The sequence below is a fragment of the Numida meleagris genome, chromosome 2 (genome assembly GCF_002078875.1).
Source record: "Numida meleagris isolate 19003 breed g44 Domestic line chromosome 2, NumMel1.0, whole genome shotgun sequence".
Lineage (NCBI taxonomy): Eukaryota > Metazoa > Chordata > Aves > Galliformes > Numididae > Numida > Numida meleagris.
The window spans coordinates 18,088,624-18,106,050 of NC_034410.1; the positions used below are offsets into that span (position 1 = coordinate 18,088,624).

A 17,427-nucleotide genomic window follows, 5' to 3' on the forward strand; every position below is an offset into this window, starting at 1 on the left:
CAAGTTAATCATTTCATCCATTTCAGTTAATAGCATTTCAATGGGAGAATTATTATTATAGGTTTTTTATTTATAGTTTTTAAATAAGAATGTATCCCTTACACAGGATAATTACACTTATAGCTGCATTGAGCCATACTATTTTTAAGTTAAGTTTGATGTCAGCCATATGGATGTAAATTGGGTTAATTATTTTTGCCCAGATTCCTTAGCCAGGAAAATGCAGTCCTACAAAGGATGTAATGAACCAGTCACTTCTTTTATCAGGCAAGGTTATCTGAGACATTGAGATACACATATTAGCATGAGATCAGTGTTCATGGATTTAGGTAACAGCTCTGCTGAACAGTGCTCATGACAATTCAAGAATACTATATATTTGCTTCTATCTCCTCACTAGCTATAGAAGATTTAAGATGCATGCATATTTCTTGTCATATCAGGTGAAGTTAATAACCTGTTTTCAGTATTCTTTCTTATTTGCAATATGTAACAGAGAAATTTCAAGGCAACTTGTAATGTTTTAATATAATGATTCCAGTGGCAAGCCACACATTGCAAGCATGTTATCAGTTTTTATACAGTAACTTAGTTAGCTAGAGAGCTAAACCATAATGCCTTGGTTTGAAAGTGATTCTCCCCAGATAGGGTTTTCAAACTTTTTTGCATATCCAGATGATATAATTGGCACCCATGGTCATAACTTACCTGGCTGGACAACAAATAACTTTCTCACTTGTTTTTTTAATAAGACTAAGCAAGAAAATAAGGCAACTACTATGGCTAGCTGTATTTTTGTGGTAATTTTGCATTCTCAATAACATGCCAAGATATGCCAAATGCACATCAAATACAGGAAACATAGTCTACTTTGGAAGAATGGAGCAGTGGAATTATTTTTATAGCAATACAGGGGTTATAAACAATTGTAACAAATCCCTTGGTATTACAAAATTTTCTGTATAATTATTCTGAGCAAAATCTACATCTTTGACAAAATATTTTGAAAAAGACTTGTTTCTTGTTAGATATATTTGCATTGATTTTCCTTCCGCCTTTTGTAATTGTAGTAAAGAAACACACTCAACCCTAACAGATGTCATTTATCACTCACTTCATAGCAACTGACTTTTCCAAAAACCTGTTGCAGTAAAGAAAATAAACCCCTCAAACAGAAATGTATCACAGAGAAGTACAGAGATTTTCTTACTAAAGCACAGAAATACAGACAAACATGAAGAGTTTTTTCCTCTTCCTTGCTGACTGTGTCCAGTTCTGGACTCCCCAGTTCAAGAAAGACAAGGAACTACTGCAGAGCTACAAAGATGATGAGGGGCCTGGAGCATGTCCCTTATGAGGAAAGGCTGAGAGACCTGGGACTGATCAGCCTGGAGAAGAGAAGACTGAGAAGGAATTGTATCAAAACTTACAAACATCTGAGAAGTGAGTGTCAAGACGAGGAGGCCAGGCTCTTTTCAGTGGTGCCCAGTGAAAGGACAAGGGGCAACAGGAACAAACTAGAACATGGGAAGTTCCATCTGGATATGAGAAAAAACTTATTTTCTTTGAGGGTGATGGAGCACTGGAACAGGCTGTCCAGAGAGGTTGTGAATTCTCCTTCTCTGTAGCTATTCAAAACCTAGCTGGATGCCTTCCCATGCAGGCTATTTACTGTAGGGAACCTGCTTTAGTAGGGGGTAGGACTAGATGATCTTCAGAGGTCACTTCCAAGCCCTATGATTCTGTGATTCTGTGAACAGTGAGTAAATGAGTGCTCTGCTGGGAGCTGTCTCCCCATCTTTGGGGTCTTATGCCTCCATGAATGTTTGAGAGTAAAAAGAGAACCTTGCTAAGCATAAAGAAATGGTGTCAGTGAAATGACATTCCATTTACAAGTAGAGCGTAATGTTTGAAAGTCTTAATTAGTAACTTCTGTCTTGAAGGAGAAATTGTCTTATTTTCAGATGTAATGAACGCTAACAAACCCATTGTATTTCACTCACACCACTCTGTCTAAAATCTAATGGGTTTATGGGTGTTCTGAACATCTGAAAATGAAGTCCAATGTTTAGATATGATATCAACCTACTTCATAAATTCCTATAGTGGCAACTACATATACATGCTAACTCAGGCCCGACAGTACCTACATCTAGTATGGATTAATGAACCTTTATCTTAGACCGAATCTTGTATCTAAATGGTGTCAAACTAAAGTTCCAAAGATTAAATGAATAAAAATTTATCACAGATGCACTCATTTACAGTTCTGAATTTTGTCTAACAAATGGTTGAAATATGGTGGCAAATAACAATACAGGAGTTGATTTTTTCCCCAGGAATTAACTAATCAAAATTCAGTGCAACATGCAGGGACTTAGAATGGCTCATTCAAACACAAAAATCAGATACTTTTCAGATGAATCTACTTCAGAGAATAATGCACCAAACCCTAGATACTGTTTATTTAACATTTTTCTATTGATGCAATGATAATTGCATCAGGAATTAGATGTGGTTGGTTCAAAGTAAACTTCTTTGTCAACTTCTTTTGAGGCATATGTCAATGAGATGTCAGCTGTGGCGGATACCATCATTGCTGCGTCACTGGCTTAGAACTCTGAAAACTGTCATTTCAATCCACCACTCGCATTTTTAAGACCTTCATTTAGTAGCATGTCGATAATTCCCTGTTGCCATTAAAACATTGCAGCAGATTTGATTAGCTATGCCATTGATGCCATCTGTCAACATGGCCATTTTATAACAACTTCATTTTCAAGTGATGACCCAAAACTGCTCCTAGCAAAGCAGTAACAATTATATTCCAGGAAATGAGAATAGGGACATTCATGAAACATAAAGAATTCCAGGATTTCTATGGAACCTGGGAGTACTGGTCCAGAGAGCAAACTAAGAATTAAAGTCTTTGCATGTATAACAATGATGATTTGGCACAACTAATGCAGCTGATTCTAGGTAACAAAAAAGGTGTCAGAATCCTTCCAGTGGACTGTACACAGCTAGAAAGGATAAAGAGATGTCAGCAGATATACCAGATGCCATGTATCTCTATTTGGCAAAGAATATTTAACTGACAGGAAGTGCTCATTAAGTGCATGAGCCAAAATTCTACGCTTTTTGTCTTTTAAGAGAGTTCAGTGAGAATTAATAACAAATCATATACCCTTTGCACAGAAGACTCATCAAGGTTTAACTTGTAAAAGCTAGAAACATAATGCAAAATTATTGGGAAGGGACAAAGTCTGGATAGAAAAATATTTTCACCAGTTTGAGTCGGTATTAAAACAACCAATAGCACATTAAAATGCACTCGTGCCCTTTAAGTCTACTGTTCCCTTTTTTACCTCCTAGAATATCTGTAACAGCATATATAGAATGGATTTCTGGGAACTGAAGAGCATTCCAGAAATGTGAAATGATTTCTTAAATACTATGTAATTTTTCAGGTGAGTTAAAATATTTACTGACCCTACTAAATAAAAACCTGGAAAACTAAGTGGAAAATTGAACAGACAGAATTATTTTCTGCTTTTAACCACAAAAGAATTAGCAAAATGTAATGAAGAGATGATGACACTAGCTGGGCTTTTGAGTTAATTAACAGAAGAATTAAAATATTTTAAAGAAGAACTTCTTCACAAACTGAGGGAGTGGAGGGTACTTCCATTCTGAATGATTCTGATCATGAGATAGGAAGTAAAAATAAAACACTGGAGGTATTGGTCTTAGTGTTGGTCCAAGTGAAAAATAAAACAACCAGCAATTTTGGGGGAAGAAAATATATCAGATATTATGTTTGCTCTCAGTCTGCATTTGTCTCTGTTTCCTGCAAAACAGACTCCATTTTGGTTCCTCCATCCTTTGAATATCACTTTCTTGTAGCTGGGAAAATATTGTAGTTTTCTTTGTTTGTTACTTTCCAGTTTATCTTGGAAGATGCAAAACTTTATCAAATGAGGTGTGACTGTGAGTGACTGCAGTATGAATTTATGTATGTCGCTCCGAAAGTAATGCCTCCTATTTATTTCTAAGGAAAATAGAACATATGCAAACAACACAGTAACGCTATTTGATAGAGCAAGTTCTCTGCTACTAAACACTATTTTTTCAACATAGAAAACATATTTTTTCAATGTTAGCTAATTCATGCTGATGAGCTGATAGAGACACTCTTCATTTCATCATGTGACAGCTGTGCACAGCTGTCCAGAATGTGGCTTGTTTTTCACACTGCAGTCACCACTACTGAAATGCACGAACCACCACCTCACTGTACTCATATCCACTGTTTGGTCTCCATAAATGTTCAGCAAGCATCAATTAATGTCAGTGGGTGCCATTTTTTTGTGCACGGAGGAATTCAGTTCCACCTCTTTGCTTCATATGCACTTCCATGTCAGACACCACTTTGTCAGACTGCCCCTCTGCTGCCACCTATCACATGGCAGCAAAATGTAACGGAATATTGGCAGGAAGGTTCCACTTCTACTGCCATACCGACATCTGCATCTGACATCATGGGCCAGCATAATAAAATAGGAGGCATTACTTTCAGAGCAGCCCTTGTATATAAACAATATTTGCACTTATCTAGCTCAATATACTCAATCATATACCTAAATTTAAGCATAAATATGTTGTGTCTGTTTATCCTGTCAGAAAACATCTTGCTTAATTAAATTTTTTTTCTGAACAGGATGATCTTTTGAACAGTTTAGAGGACTTGTTCCTATTGTATTGTTACAAATTCTTCTCTTGAACAGCTAAGATGACATGCTTAATAAGAAGATTTTTAATATACAGCAATACAAACAGTCTGTACTACATTATGCTGATGAAAAAAATAATTCCTGCATTAGAATGAATATCTGATGCAGAATACTCATGTCTGTACTATTTAATTCCAACATTGTCATAATGTTGCATATCACAAAATTTACAACATACAGGCTATGACAAGGACGATCAAAGAGATTAGAAGCACAAATCCCATCAGGCAATCTGCAACCTGATGATTTTTCCACAATTTTGTAGGACAGGAATTTAAAAAAAAAATATGTTCTGCATTATCGTGTAAACAAAGAAGTGCAAAGTAGTTAAACAGTGATTTTTTTTAACTGCAAAGAAGCTGTCTTGTACAGTGAAAGAGATTGAACACGAGTGAAACAGTATTAATAACTCTGACATAACGTGGATAGGCATTAAGAAATAAATCTCTCACTGAGAATTCTTGCTGCTGGAAGAGTCTAAGAATGGAAGTGGACTAAAGGAGTTAAGTTTTATTTTCAATTTAATCAGAAAGAAAAAATCCTAGTTTAAATGGGAATTGTCAGTGTTCTGATTAAAGAAGGATAGGAGGATTTTTTCTCTAATATTAATGTCACTTACAACAACAAAGGAAACATGCTGAAAACCAGATAAGGAATAAAAAAGAAGTTTTTACTAAAGGTATGTTTTGAACAACTAGAAGGAAAAGGAGACTGTAAGAGGGGACCGGAGTCAAATTTATGAGATTATGGTATCAGATTTTCCAACAGAATAAGCAGAAAATAATAACCATTAAACTCATTCCCTTGGAAGGAGCTATATTGAAATTTATTTCTGATAAGCACCATACTTGCTCTAAAGCACTATTGGGTATATTTTACACTCTGGATACTGACTAGCCCAGTTAACCTCACTTTCTTACCTTCACATTTTTTTTTTTTTTTTTTGAACAATTTCCATCTTTGGCTATTAAAAATGATTTCTTTAATTGTAGAATGCTCCCATGTTGGTGGGCTTTTTTTTCCTCCTCAAATTACGTTACATTTCTTTTTTGTTAAATAAATTTAAAAAACGGCTTGCTGCATTTTGAAAACTACTTTATAATGTTTTACATAGACATCCTCCAGAAGTATTTTTAGTCTTCTTTCTAAAATAAAAACATGAAGGTTACCTTTAGGGAAAACATTTCCTTTTCCACGTTAGAGATGAGGAAATAGAACATTGGACTGATTCAGCTGAGTTAACACAGAATTCTTTAACAGATCTGAGAGTTAAGTCCAGATTTTCTGAAATCCAGATGAGCATACATCAAACCACAGCAGCCTGGTACATGTCTTTGTATTTCTGTTATCACACATGAATCCACAGCAACTGGCTACTTCAGAACCAGTGGGCATCAGCATCTGAGCTGTCATCAAGTGCAGAGATATTATGGTTTAGCCATACTATGCTACTGCTCCTGTAATATCTCATTCACAAATTGAAAAGGATTAAGAAGTCAAAGGAAGCAGGAGCAATGACAGCAGAAAAAGGTGACAGTGTTTAAAGTGTTTATAATGTGTACAAACAAAAAAGGAAAGTATTCTGCACAAAGAAAACACACAATTTTGAAACTGTATTCATAGTACTGCACTTGTGGAGCATACAGAGTGGATTAATTAAGAAAAAACAAATTCTGTAAAGCTTCAAGGAATTATTCAGCTAGACAAAAAAAAAGGGCATGAATCATCCTGTAACTGATTATATTAAAAGGAGCTTTTAAGTTCACAAAGCTTTTTTTTTCTCCCCAAGTCAATAATCTACTTGTCTCATTTTTTTTCTCTAAAAGTGAGTGAAACTCTGAATTCAACATTCAGAAAGAACACTCTGCAAAACACATTAGCAATTAATTACAAAACAGTTGCAGCTCATCAATTTCATCATTAATTGTAGCTATTAATATTTATTGTAATATCCTTACATTTACTGTAATATCCTTACATACTGTAAGGAAATGCTTAAGCTCATTCGAAGTGAATGCTGGTTTGATAGAGCAGGACAATACTTGCTATTATGGCCAAAGGACAAGAAAACGATGCAGATTTAAGCCTGAACTCAACACTACTGAGATTCAAAGATTCATGACTAACATGGAAATTGCAGTGCTAGATATGAATAGTTCATCAAAGACTGAGTGGGGTTTTGCATTACTGTTCTAATACAATGAAGGAGGAACAGAAGGTACTATTGTATGAAAGAATTATAAAAGAACTTTTTACAGAAAAAAAGTTGTGCTATCCACCAATTTATCTGTTATCACTACAGCATCTTAGGTATGTCTTTGAAAGTAAACACTGGAAATTCCATAGATTCCATAAATGTTCAGCAAGTGTCAATGAATGTCAATGGGAGCCATTTTTTCCACATGAAGGAATTCCATTCCACACCTTTGCTTCATCCGCACTTCCATGTCAGACACCATTCTGCTGCCATCTGTCACATGGCAACAACATGTAATGGAATATCAGTGAGAAGGTTCACCTTTACTGCCATACCACCAAAACAGCTTTCCATATAGCTCTCACAAGGTATGTGTCCTTTTAAGGACATCAGTATTGAACCAGGCAAAGGGATGATTCTACTCCAGCAGGAAGAGTGCACTGTATTTAGTCAGCTAGTGTTGCTCTGATGTATCTCACAAGAACTACTGCAGCTTCACTGCAGTTCTGTGTTTTAAGAGTGAACTTTTCAGGTTTATATCTATTAATCACAGGAATTGTATCAGACAATCTGCAGTCGAGGAAAATTATAGAAATTCCCCAGTAAACAACAAATGCCACAAACTGTTCCAACATGTAGAAAGGTATTTGGCTGATATTTATACATGTATGAATCTCAGTGAAAAGTTAGTTCATCTAGTTTCAGGCTACCTTTCCATAAAATCATGTTAAGAGCTCTATGTTCCACAACAGTACTTCTAAATTAAAGACTTTGGTCTCTGTGAGAAGCTTACACTGTCTTAAAAATGGAATTACCATCCCACTTGAGAATAGATCTTGTGAGGCTATTTTCTTCCTATTTCAAACAATACCATCACTGGGCTCACTTAGTTTGAAAATTAATCCACTGCCTTTTCTTGCCTTGCTCCCATCAGGCTTGCCATGCATAAAAAATTCTCAATTATTGAATGCTAATTTCCTAACTGATTCTTGCAGTTCATGCGTTCAAATTAGCTTGTCAAATCAAGAATGAGCAGCTTGGAAAAGCTTTGAAGAAACTGGGTGTGGAGCAATTTTCTGCTCAATAAAGTATAGATCTATTTATCATTCATATCTCTATCAGTGCTGACAAATCTACACATTCATTCTTGATACATTTGTTGCACTTGATAAAAATAACCTATTGCTGTCTCAACTCTTAAACAGAAGGAAAGTGTGCAGTGTTTTAAGCAGAGTAGACTGACAAAGAGAATTTCTACTCAGATATTCAATACGATTGTTCTGTAATCAGGAAAGAAACAGCATACAAGTTAGGAAGATAGTACTGACATTACTCCTCATTTATCACAGGCTAGATTTGATCTAATTCAACCAACTGCTTATTAAGACCTAGGTGTTAAGACTGACATATTTTCATATAAAACCACTTCAGCATAGAGAACTGCTGTTGGTGGAATACAAATTCTAGAGACAGTCAGTCTGCTAACATTTCTTTCCTTTTGCCCAAAGCAGCAGCATAATCAGCAAATTTATGAATTATACCCATTGATAAAATGGAATTTGTTTTTCAGAATACACTATATTTTAAATCTCTAGCTCTTCTAAAGCATCTAAAATGAGATTTTCCTTGTCATTTGTATATGAATCTATTACACTGATTGGATTATATATGCTCCCTCTGGTGGTTTACTTAATCCATACAAATGTCTCGGTTTTTTTCTTGGCAATTGAATGGCTAAGATACTGAGGCTGATTTTCTAATAACAGCACACTGCTGTCAGATAAATGATGTTGCAATAAAAAACAGCTTGAGCATAGAGAAGCATGTTTTCTGCTCATCTTTTAATTTGAAGTTGAAATATGGAATATCCCTAATGCAAACAAACAAGGACAATTGCACAGCCACCCCCTAAACATTTAATAATAGCATTTAATGAAAATTGAGCTCTACAAACGGTAGACAGTGAATGTAAGGATGGGAGTAAAAAGATTTTCAGGCTGAGGCAAAACCTCCTTCCCTGCACGGTACAAACTGTTTTGCTGCCTTGCACTGCAGTGCTCAGGTTGTTCCTTCATCCATCAAACCCACAGTAAAAGTTCATTGCATAAGAACCTCCAGCATTTTTGACGAGTCTATGGAGATCTAAAAACTTCTAGATTGTGGTTTTATTTGTTGCTTTGGTAAAATAACCTAAGGTGATGTTTATTAGGTCTTCAGTGCACAATTAAGCTAATCTAACTGTATTGTCTGTTGATGATTATTTTTGATCCTGATCTTGTCCACTGCCTTTCATGTAATGAAATCTATGACCTTGGCTAAAGTATTAGTTATAGAATAGAAATGAGATGACAGATACCTAACTGTCACTTATTTGTAGAGAATGATCCTGTGCTTCTTATTTATGTATTTTTTTCTAAATCATGGTTTTAATGTAGTCAGATAATGTAGTATTTATTTTTGTGCTAATACTGTAATTTTGTATGGATATGGCTTTACTAATGTGATAAGTATATTAGATTACATAAGATTGTACTAGGATATGTGATTCAGCAGTTCTTTTCCACTTACAAGATTTCCAGATATAAACTCAGATTTAAAAGTTAACTGAACATATCAAGTTTTTTTTTCTAAAAGAATAAGCAAAAGAGAAAATTCAAGATTTCCTAGAGGTTGCAACAATTTTAAAATTTCTACTACCATAAAGGCACTGCAGAAAACTATCACTTCATATTTCAATTATTCAATATTTTCTTAAGAACTGCAATGCCTAAAACTTTTTCCTTCTCCACTTTCCAGCTAATCAATATGGTATGCAAAATAATTTAGTTCATTACCTGCTTAGATGGGAACAGCGATTATAATAAAATGATTAGAAATATCAAGACTTAAATCCATTTATTGCTACTATTCACTGACACATTTCTGATTTTCCACTTTGCTCAGAACAGACTCTGCAAAGCAAAGCAGTAACATTTCAGTTTACACAACTACTGATGTTCTTTCCATTGTAGCAGAAATGGGATTCCCTCATCATTTTAGTTCAGAGTTGTCTTAAGACTGCAAGAAGCTTTGGAAACTGCACACATGCTCACAGTGCTGCCTAGAGCGCGCAGTCCTGGCTACCACCTCCTGCAGAGAGCCCCGCATGGGGACTTGTTCAGTCTGCTCCAGGGCACTTTTCAAATGAAGATTTGCACTCCATGGATCAGTACCAAAAAATAATGCGGAATAATCCAGAAGGAGATGCTCAAAGCTGGAGTCATGCAAGGGAGTTATGCATTTCAGTGTTTACACTTAAGCACCTCGGCAGCTAACGGACCGGGCTCCTTTCAGGGATGACTTTAGTTCAGAGGACCCACATTCAACTACCTTTGTGCCTCAATGAATATTCTGAAAGGGTAGTGTCATGCATCATGAGAGAAGGGGCTTTGTGGCATTCAATGACTTCGCTGCTCAGTCCTGCTCAGGCAGCTATAAGCATTCCTTTGGATAAATGTATTTGAGCTCTAGAGACCTTTTGGATTTTCGATACTTAATTCCAGTGTTCGGTGAAAAGGTACATCTAGTACTGCTCTTATTCTGCTTAACTTCCCTTGAAAACCGAAGTGAGCTGACTAGCAAAATCCCCTTGTGGACCCAGCTGCTAGGCTTATAGGTGCCGCTGGTGTGAAGCAGGAAGTTGAAGGATTAATATCTGAATATAGGTACCAGCAGTGACAGCTGAATAAAACTATCAGCTAAACTCTTTGCAGCTCTTGTCTTTAGTCCTTCAGCTTCGTATCTCCAGCACTGGGATGACAGCACAATAAACCACAGAGATGTTTTAAGATGCATTTATCCTGTGGTAATGAAGTGAAGCATGAGACACGTAAGAAACCTGTGTTTACAGCACAGACAGATAGCAGGAATTTGCCCTTTGTTTATTTCTGAACTCACTGAAGTCTCAGCATCACTTCCCTGCTGAAATCTAAGATTTTCCTGAAGTTCGTCGAAACAAACTCATCAATATCTACAGAATTTGAACTCCTTGATCATTTTAATCATCGTATTTCCACTCAAGCTCAGTGATAGCTATTCTAAACTAACTTTATTGGGCAAATATTTCTAAGGTAGCTCACTATTTCATTAGCATGAACAAGTTGTACAAATTGAACCTATAACATAATAGCAAAATTGTCATAAGGCTTTCAAAGACTTCCCTAAAAAATGACATCTCTAACATGCAGGCTATACCAAGTGCCTAGAGTACATAAACATTTTCTGCAGAATAAAAAGATGATATAAACAGATCTAACATTAATGACTTATCTCAGTTTCTTCATGCTGCAGAAAATGGAAAGCAAATAATTCCAAGTTTCAGCCACAGATGTTTCTAGTGTATGGACAGAGATCCATGTGTAGGAGAAGGCTATGAGACTTAGCCTCTGTATTTATACTTATTCTCTTTCATGGATGGAGCAGTTCTCCCTCTTATAAATGGTTCAGAAAACATACAAAATATAAAAAAACCCCACATCTTCTAGAGGGATACTCCATCTGCTGAAGTCATATGAAAATGGTGTGTATTCACTTCAGTCATGATGTAACTACATTGCAAACTTTTCACTGCCTATCAGGGTCAGTGGTTTGATGATCCCTTATGAAAACTGAAGCTGTGATTCAAGTTCACAGAGAGAGACAGCATTAGAAGATTTTGCTCTGAATCACCTTTAAGAATAACCTACTTCTCTGAAGACTGAAGAGTGGGCACAGCAACTGAGCAGAAGTTACAACAGGAAACAAGCCACTGTGTTGCAGAAAAGAATTATTTTCGTTCCAACATAGATTGCCCACATGGGGGAGGTACAGTTATTCTGCAGTGGCTCTCTTGGTCAATTTTCCTTATGCAGCTATGGGATTTACATACATTTTCTATTTTTCCAACAATTGGACATTACTGTGTGAATGATTCAATATATGGTTTAAATTTTATGCAAAGAAAAAATACTAAAAGCTGTACTCACTAGCACTGTTGCTGTGGATAAATGGGGTCATGTTGAGAAAAAAAGGGCTGTAGAATTGATCAAGAACTGTTCCCACTGGATATGTGTTTGCTTGTTATCCACACGGAAGCATGTTTGCCCTGGGAGATCTCTATTTAGAGTACCAAAGGGCTGCTGCAGCTCCAGAGGAGGAACATCATTGTATATTACAGTCACACCTGTGACCCTCATTAGTCCATCACACTCTTCTCACTGGCAAGCAGGCAGTCTGCCTTTACTGAAAGTGGAGCACTGGATCAGTTAGTGCAGCATTGCTATACTGGATGCCACCAGTACCAAACTTAACACATTCCTCAGGCTTTTGCACCAAGGGCTAAATGCCTTTTCTCTCTAGGCTTTGCCAATAAGCCAAGGACGACAGCCTTTCTTTTCTGACATCCCAGATAAATGTGTCCAGTCATTCCACACTTTGCAACCCAGAAGCACTCCTTGGGCATTGCTACTAAGCTTCCACAGCTGATTACTTCAAAAACCCCTTTGAGCACTCACTCGTTGCTAAGTGTAAATGTTAATATTCTTTCTACTCTAGGCACTTCTGAAATGTCTATGTTGATACTCCACATAATGCTTTGCCCTTGTTTTTCCAAGCAGATTTTATTCTCCTGCAGTAGGACAATGTTTATCACAACAGGAGATAAAAGTTGAGAGTGATTTACAAGGCTGGTGACTGAGGAGCAGTGACACAGAAGAAACTGAACTACTGTGTGGGAGGAACTCAAAACTTTCCATCCTTTATGATTTTTAACTAGGATAATTAGGTATTCTTGTTGAAACAGTCAGACTATCAAATGCAGAAAGTATATTTTAACACAATGAATTTATTTTTGAAGGGAGTAAAACCATAAAGAGGTACTGCAGTAGATGATTCTGAGGACTCTGCTGTAATCTAGACATGTAAAAAGAGTAACGGAATAAAGATCTTTCTGTATATTTCTGAAGTGAATAAACATGCAGAGAAACAGTAAAAGAAAAAACAGGTAAAAGAAGAGAGGCACTAGACTAGTATGCAGATGTGAGTATCATATGAAACACAAAATTATCAAAGCTAACAGGAATGACTTCTGATCACAATGATCCTAAACTATAATGCAACTAAAAAGACACTCAGTCCACATTTTGAAAAGCAAGTTGCCTTTTTGCACAAACTTTGCCTCCACCCACTATTTCTGATCTGTTTCTTGGTAGAATGGGAGAAAATAAGAACTTAAAAAATAAGGTGTAAAACCTAGTATAAAGTAAGATGTTCAGGGTATCATCCTTGAAGATTTTCAAGACTCAGCTGATCAAAGACTTGAGCTCACAGCTGACCCCACTTTGAGCAGGTAGTTGGACTGGATGACCTCCAGCATGTTGTTTCAATCAGAAATGCTTTATGATTCTATAAACATTCCTGCTTTTGATTAAACCCAGCTTACTATCATCCATGGTAAGACTGATGTAAAGATGTAAATTTGACAGTATGGCTATTTTTAAATTACTACAATTCCTGTTCAGAGGCATAATCTTAGTTTGCTTTTCTGGATGCGTCCTTTTTTTAAGGAATTAACTCCAGTTCCTGCTTTTGCTGCTAGTCAAATGATTTCTGAACACTGCTCTTATGAAATTACAGACTCACTACAGTTAGTAATGGTATAATATAAAGACGCTCAGTCTATCTGTTGCAGATCATCAAAGAGAAAACAGTGCAGCAGTGTGGAGCTGAATGTTTTTGGAAAACAGCAGAACTGCTTCAGAGTAGTTCATCTTTGATTGCAGTGTGATCTTCACGGGGAAAAAAAATTTGTTTTCATGTGGATTTTAATTGAATAAAAATAGCTGTGTTAAAACTGTATATTTTTCAGCAGCAAATTACATCTTGCCAGTTATGAATGGGCAGCCACAAATTCATTTAAATACATGGAGGGGAACACAGTGCAACCACATGCTTGATAATGCTTCCTGCTAATGGTGAAAGATAAAATTCTTTCAGTTCTCAGTTCTTAGCACAACAGATATTCCAGTGACCCCAGAACTTAGGAAACTCAGTTCTTAAGAAACTACAGATGAAAATAAAGGATCTCAAGGTTTGCCAGATATTTGTAAGAGGTCTGAACCTTTCTGCCTCTTCAAATCTTACCTGTTATAAATAAATTTATCCAAACAGAAGTGAGAACACTGCCTACAAAACAACAGACCTTGCCAACAGAGAGTGCTCCAGCATTTATTAATAGAAGGAGAATCAAGCAATGATTGAAAGCAAAAAACTGGCTAAAGCAAGCAATATCTGTTCATGTTTGCTTGGAAAAGTTCTCTGCTACTATCTTTATTCCTGAAGATGATTGATATGTATTTCCATTGAATGATTTAATTTAGGTTTAATTCCACACAAACTGAGGTTTTGCAAAAAAAAATGACAAGTCACTTATTGAGATGAAACTTGAGAAAACATAGAACTGACCCCAACTTCTTAATTCATGGAAAGTTCAAGAGCTATTTTTCAGTTCTTCAGCATGTTATCATAACACTACACTATTTCAGAATGCCAATAACCTTTTCTCCTTTCATTATGCATCCATTTATACATAGGATTTCTGAGCCTAATCATTACGGCTAAAAAACATAACAAGAATACATATCCATTATGCTACTGCATTTAGTGGGAGAGAACTAGCATTAGATAAATTCATTCTATGAAGGTCAGTGACTGAAGAACTTTTTGGAAAAGCTTCAGCTGCAGACTTTCCATTTTACTGTCTGTGCTCCAGCTGCTCCACAGAGTTTAATTTGTTCCTACTACTAGTAGGCTGTCATGAATGTGGCAGTGAGAGGCTGAGGGACGCAATGTGCTCACAAAGTATTAGAAGTTAGGAGAGAAAAGAATCTGAAGTCTCTGTCTCCCTACTGTTTAGAGAACAAGCATGTCTTTATTGTTACAATGCCACCCCAGATCTCTCTGCAGTAACATCGTTTTTGATAAAGCAATGGGTATAGGGAGAAAACATGAGTTTTATTATGGTTTCTACTTCTCATGGAGTCCTTTAAAGGAATTTTAAAGCAGGATTAAGAAAGTAGGAACGAGAGTTTAATTTCTAAAACAATTCCTTTGACATTTCTTACCTATTTTTTTTTTCTGGCTGAAGTGAAATAGGACAATGTTGTGTGGCTAATGACTGCAACTGAGGTCTATCAGTATGTATGTGAATGCATGTACATAAAACCTAAATATAACATCTCTCTGTGCTGAGTGAGCGGTTGGAAATGTTTTTGTGTATCCTTTGAGCACAGCTGTATATACATGTCAAAAAAGAAAAATCCTTTTCTTTACCTTTGGAGTTTACTGCACCAGCTGCAGTTGAAGCCAATCTGGGCAGTGACACAGGGACCGCAGCTGTTAAACTGGAGACAAGCTGGGAAGCAGGTAAATAAACAAAAATCATTACATTAGTCTCACAAATAATTATCACAGAAAGTATGAGGGAAGTATACTGACAGTATGTATTTAGGGAATGAACAAGTACTAATTACTTATAAAGCAACATACTAAAACCAGCCTACTACAAGGCAGTGCACAACCATACGCACAGAGGTACAGCTTATCTGTAGGATCTCATTTGAATGCCATTTGTAAATGTAATCTCACTTCCACAACAGCTCTTTCAGCTTAATTGCTAATTTTTTTATCTTTCTATTTAGTCTTAAGTATTTCATTAAACCTTTCTTTCCTGGCTCCAGCGTTCCTTGGTGTTGCTAACATATAGACACACACAGATAAGATTGGCAGGAAAGTGTACAAGGAATACAATTCGATTAGAAAAAAATGAAAGAGAGAGTTTCCAGTTTCTTTTTTTCACAACACTACAGCTGGCAGTTCAAACTCCGATATCACTAAACAACAGAGTTTTACTTTGAACAAAAGAGATGGATGAATTTCAAAATGTGTTTGGGGATGTTCCTTTGAGATGGGACACAAAGAACTTAGTAGTATTTGTGTTTGTCTTGCAAGCACGAAAATTGTTCTTTTTTTTCTGGAGGAAAAGAATTTAAAGGCAATATGAGCATTCTTTTGAAAAAATGATTTGGCACAGATTTCACTCACAACCTAGTGGGAGCTATGTACCTATAAACTAACTTGAGATATACGAAGATGCATTGGATAATGCATCATCCAGCTGAGAATAAATCTGAGAGAGGATAAATGAATCTGTCCCTACTCAAAATTCACAGATAAAACAAAATATTTAAAATTGTATGTGTGTTGTAACTGAGGCTGTCCCCAGATTTGGCTCCTTCCCATCCTACACTTTACTTACTTGGAAGAGGTATCATTTCAACAGCTGACAGATTTGTAATCTTTGACATCTGCAGCTCCACTCTGTGGTATTCGTAAATTGTTCTTCTGCGGACATCTACCAGGAAAGAAAAATAAAATATTTTCATACTCTATTATTTTGCAGTCTGTAGACTGTGAAAAAGAGGATATAGTGATTGCTCACTGTACCTTAGTTGTACATGACACCAATTTTCCTCAAGGATAAATATTTAACTTTACACATTTTGAAGGAATATGTAAAAGCTACTGATAGGGAGTGTTGACAAAATAGGTACTTGTTCCTGGGAAAGGACTGTGAAAATGCTGAGTGAGCTCTCAAGCGTCTTATTTGTTCATTTAGGTAGAAACTATTGAGCAAACTGCCAGACATTTTAGGGTGTGTTTCAGAGTCTTGCTTTCCTAAGATGTTTCTCAGCTTATGTACTTGAAAGACGTGTTTTATATGCTCACTTTGTCAGTTGTTGTCAAGATTTGCAAAGAAAACTGATTTCATTGCTTAATCAAATTTGCTAGCTACAGGCTAGTTCATATCTAAATGCATTAAGCATTTTCTCATATTTGAAAATTATATTATAAAGACAAGTCCTCCTAAATAGGCACTGTAATGTATAATCTTTACACAAGCTGACTGCACCTAAGTTTCTCAAAGCAGAAATTCAATACAGTCAATGCACTGTTCTTATGGGTTGTGAACACACTGAAAACAGTAAGATCAAAGCACAAGATAAGAGTGAAAATATAATGCAATCTCTATTTTCCAGATTAGTTCTTATTTATTTTTAGTATTCTAAATTTTAAGAGTATGGCTGCAATGCAAACTGGTGAGCTAGTACATCTGAAAATTTGCAAATTAAAAGTACACTCCATACGGCCAATCTGACACAATAATAATGATTTCCTGATGTCCTGGATTCAAAATCACGTCCTCTTTGAAGGTCTGCTAAACTTCAACTGAAATCAATGCTAAATACAATCAGTGACCTCTGTGAAACCATGCCAGAGAGGAATAAAGGGTTACACACAAAGGATTACACAAAGGATACCTTACTGCTTGGTATAAAGGCTGTGTTTTTGCAGCTTGAAGTG

The 17,427-nt window shown here is 36.1% G+C and overlaps 1 protein-coding gene across 3 annotated transcripts in view; it reads right to left on the reverse strand.

Moving 5' to 3' along the window:
• PLXDC2 (plexin domain containing 2) overlaps positions 1-17,427 on the reverse strand; it is a 246,368-nt gene that overhangs the window by 27,137 nt on the left and 201,804 nt on the right. For all 3 annotated transcript variants that reach the window (XM_021387768.1, XM_021387767.1, XM_021387769.1), the window contains exons 8-9: positions 16,322-16,417; positions 15,337-15,418 (exon numbers count right to left, since the gene is read on the reverse strand). In XM_021387768.1, the coding sequence (XP_021243443.1) occupies positions 15,337-15,418; positions 16,322-16,417 (178 nt within the window). The remainder of the gene's footprint in view (positions 1-15,336; positions 15,419-16,321; positions 16,418-17,427) is intronic.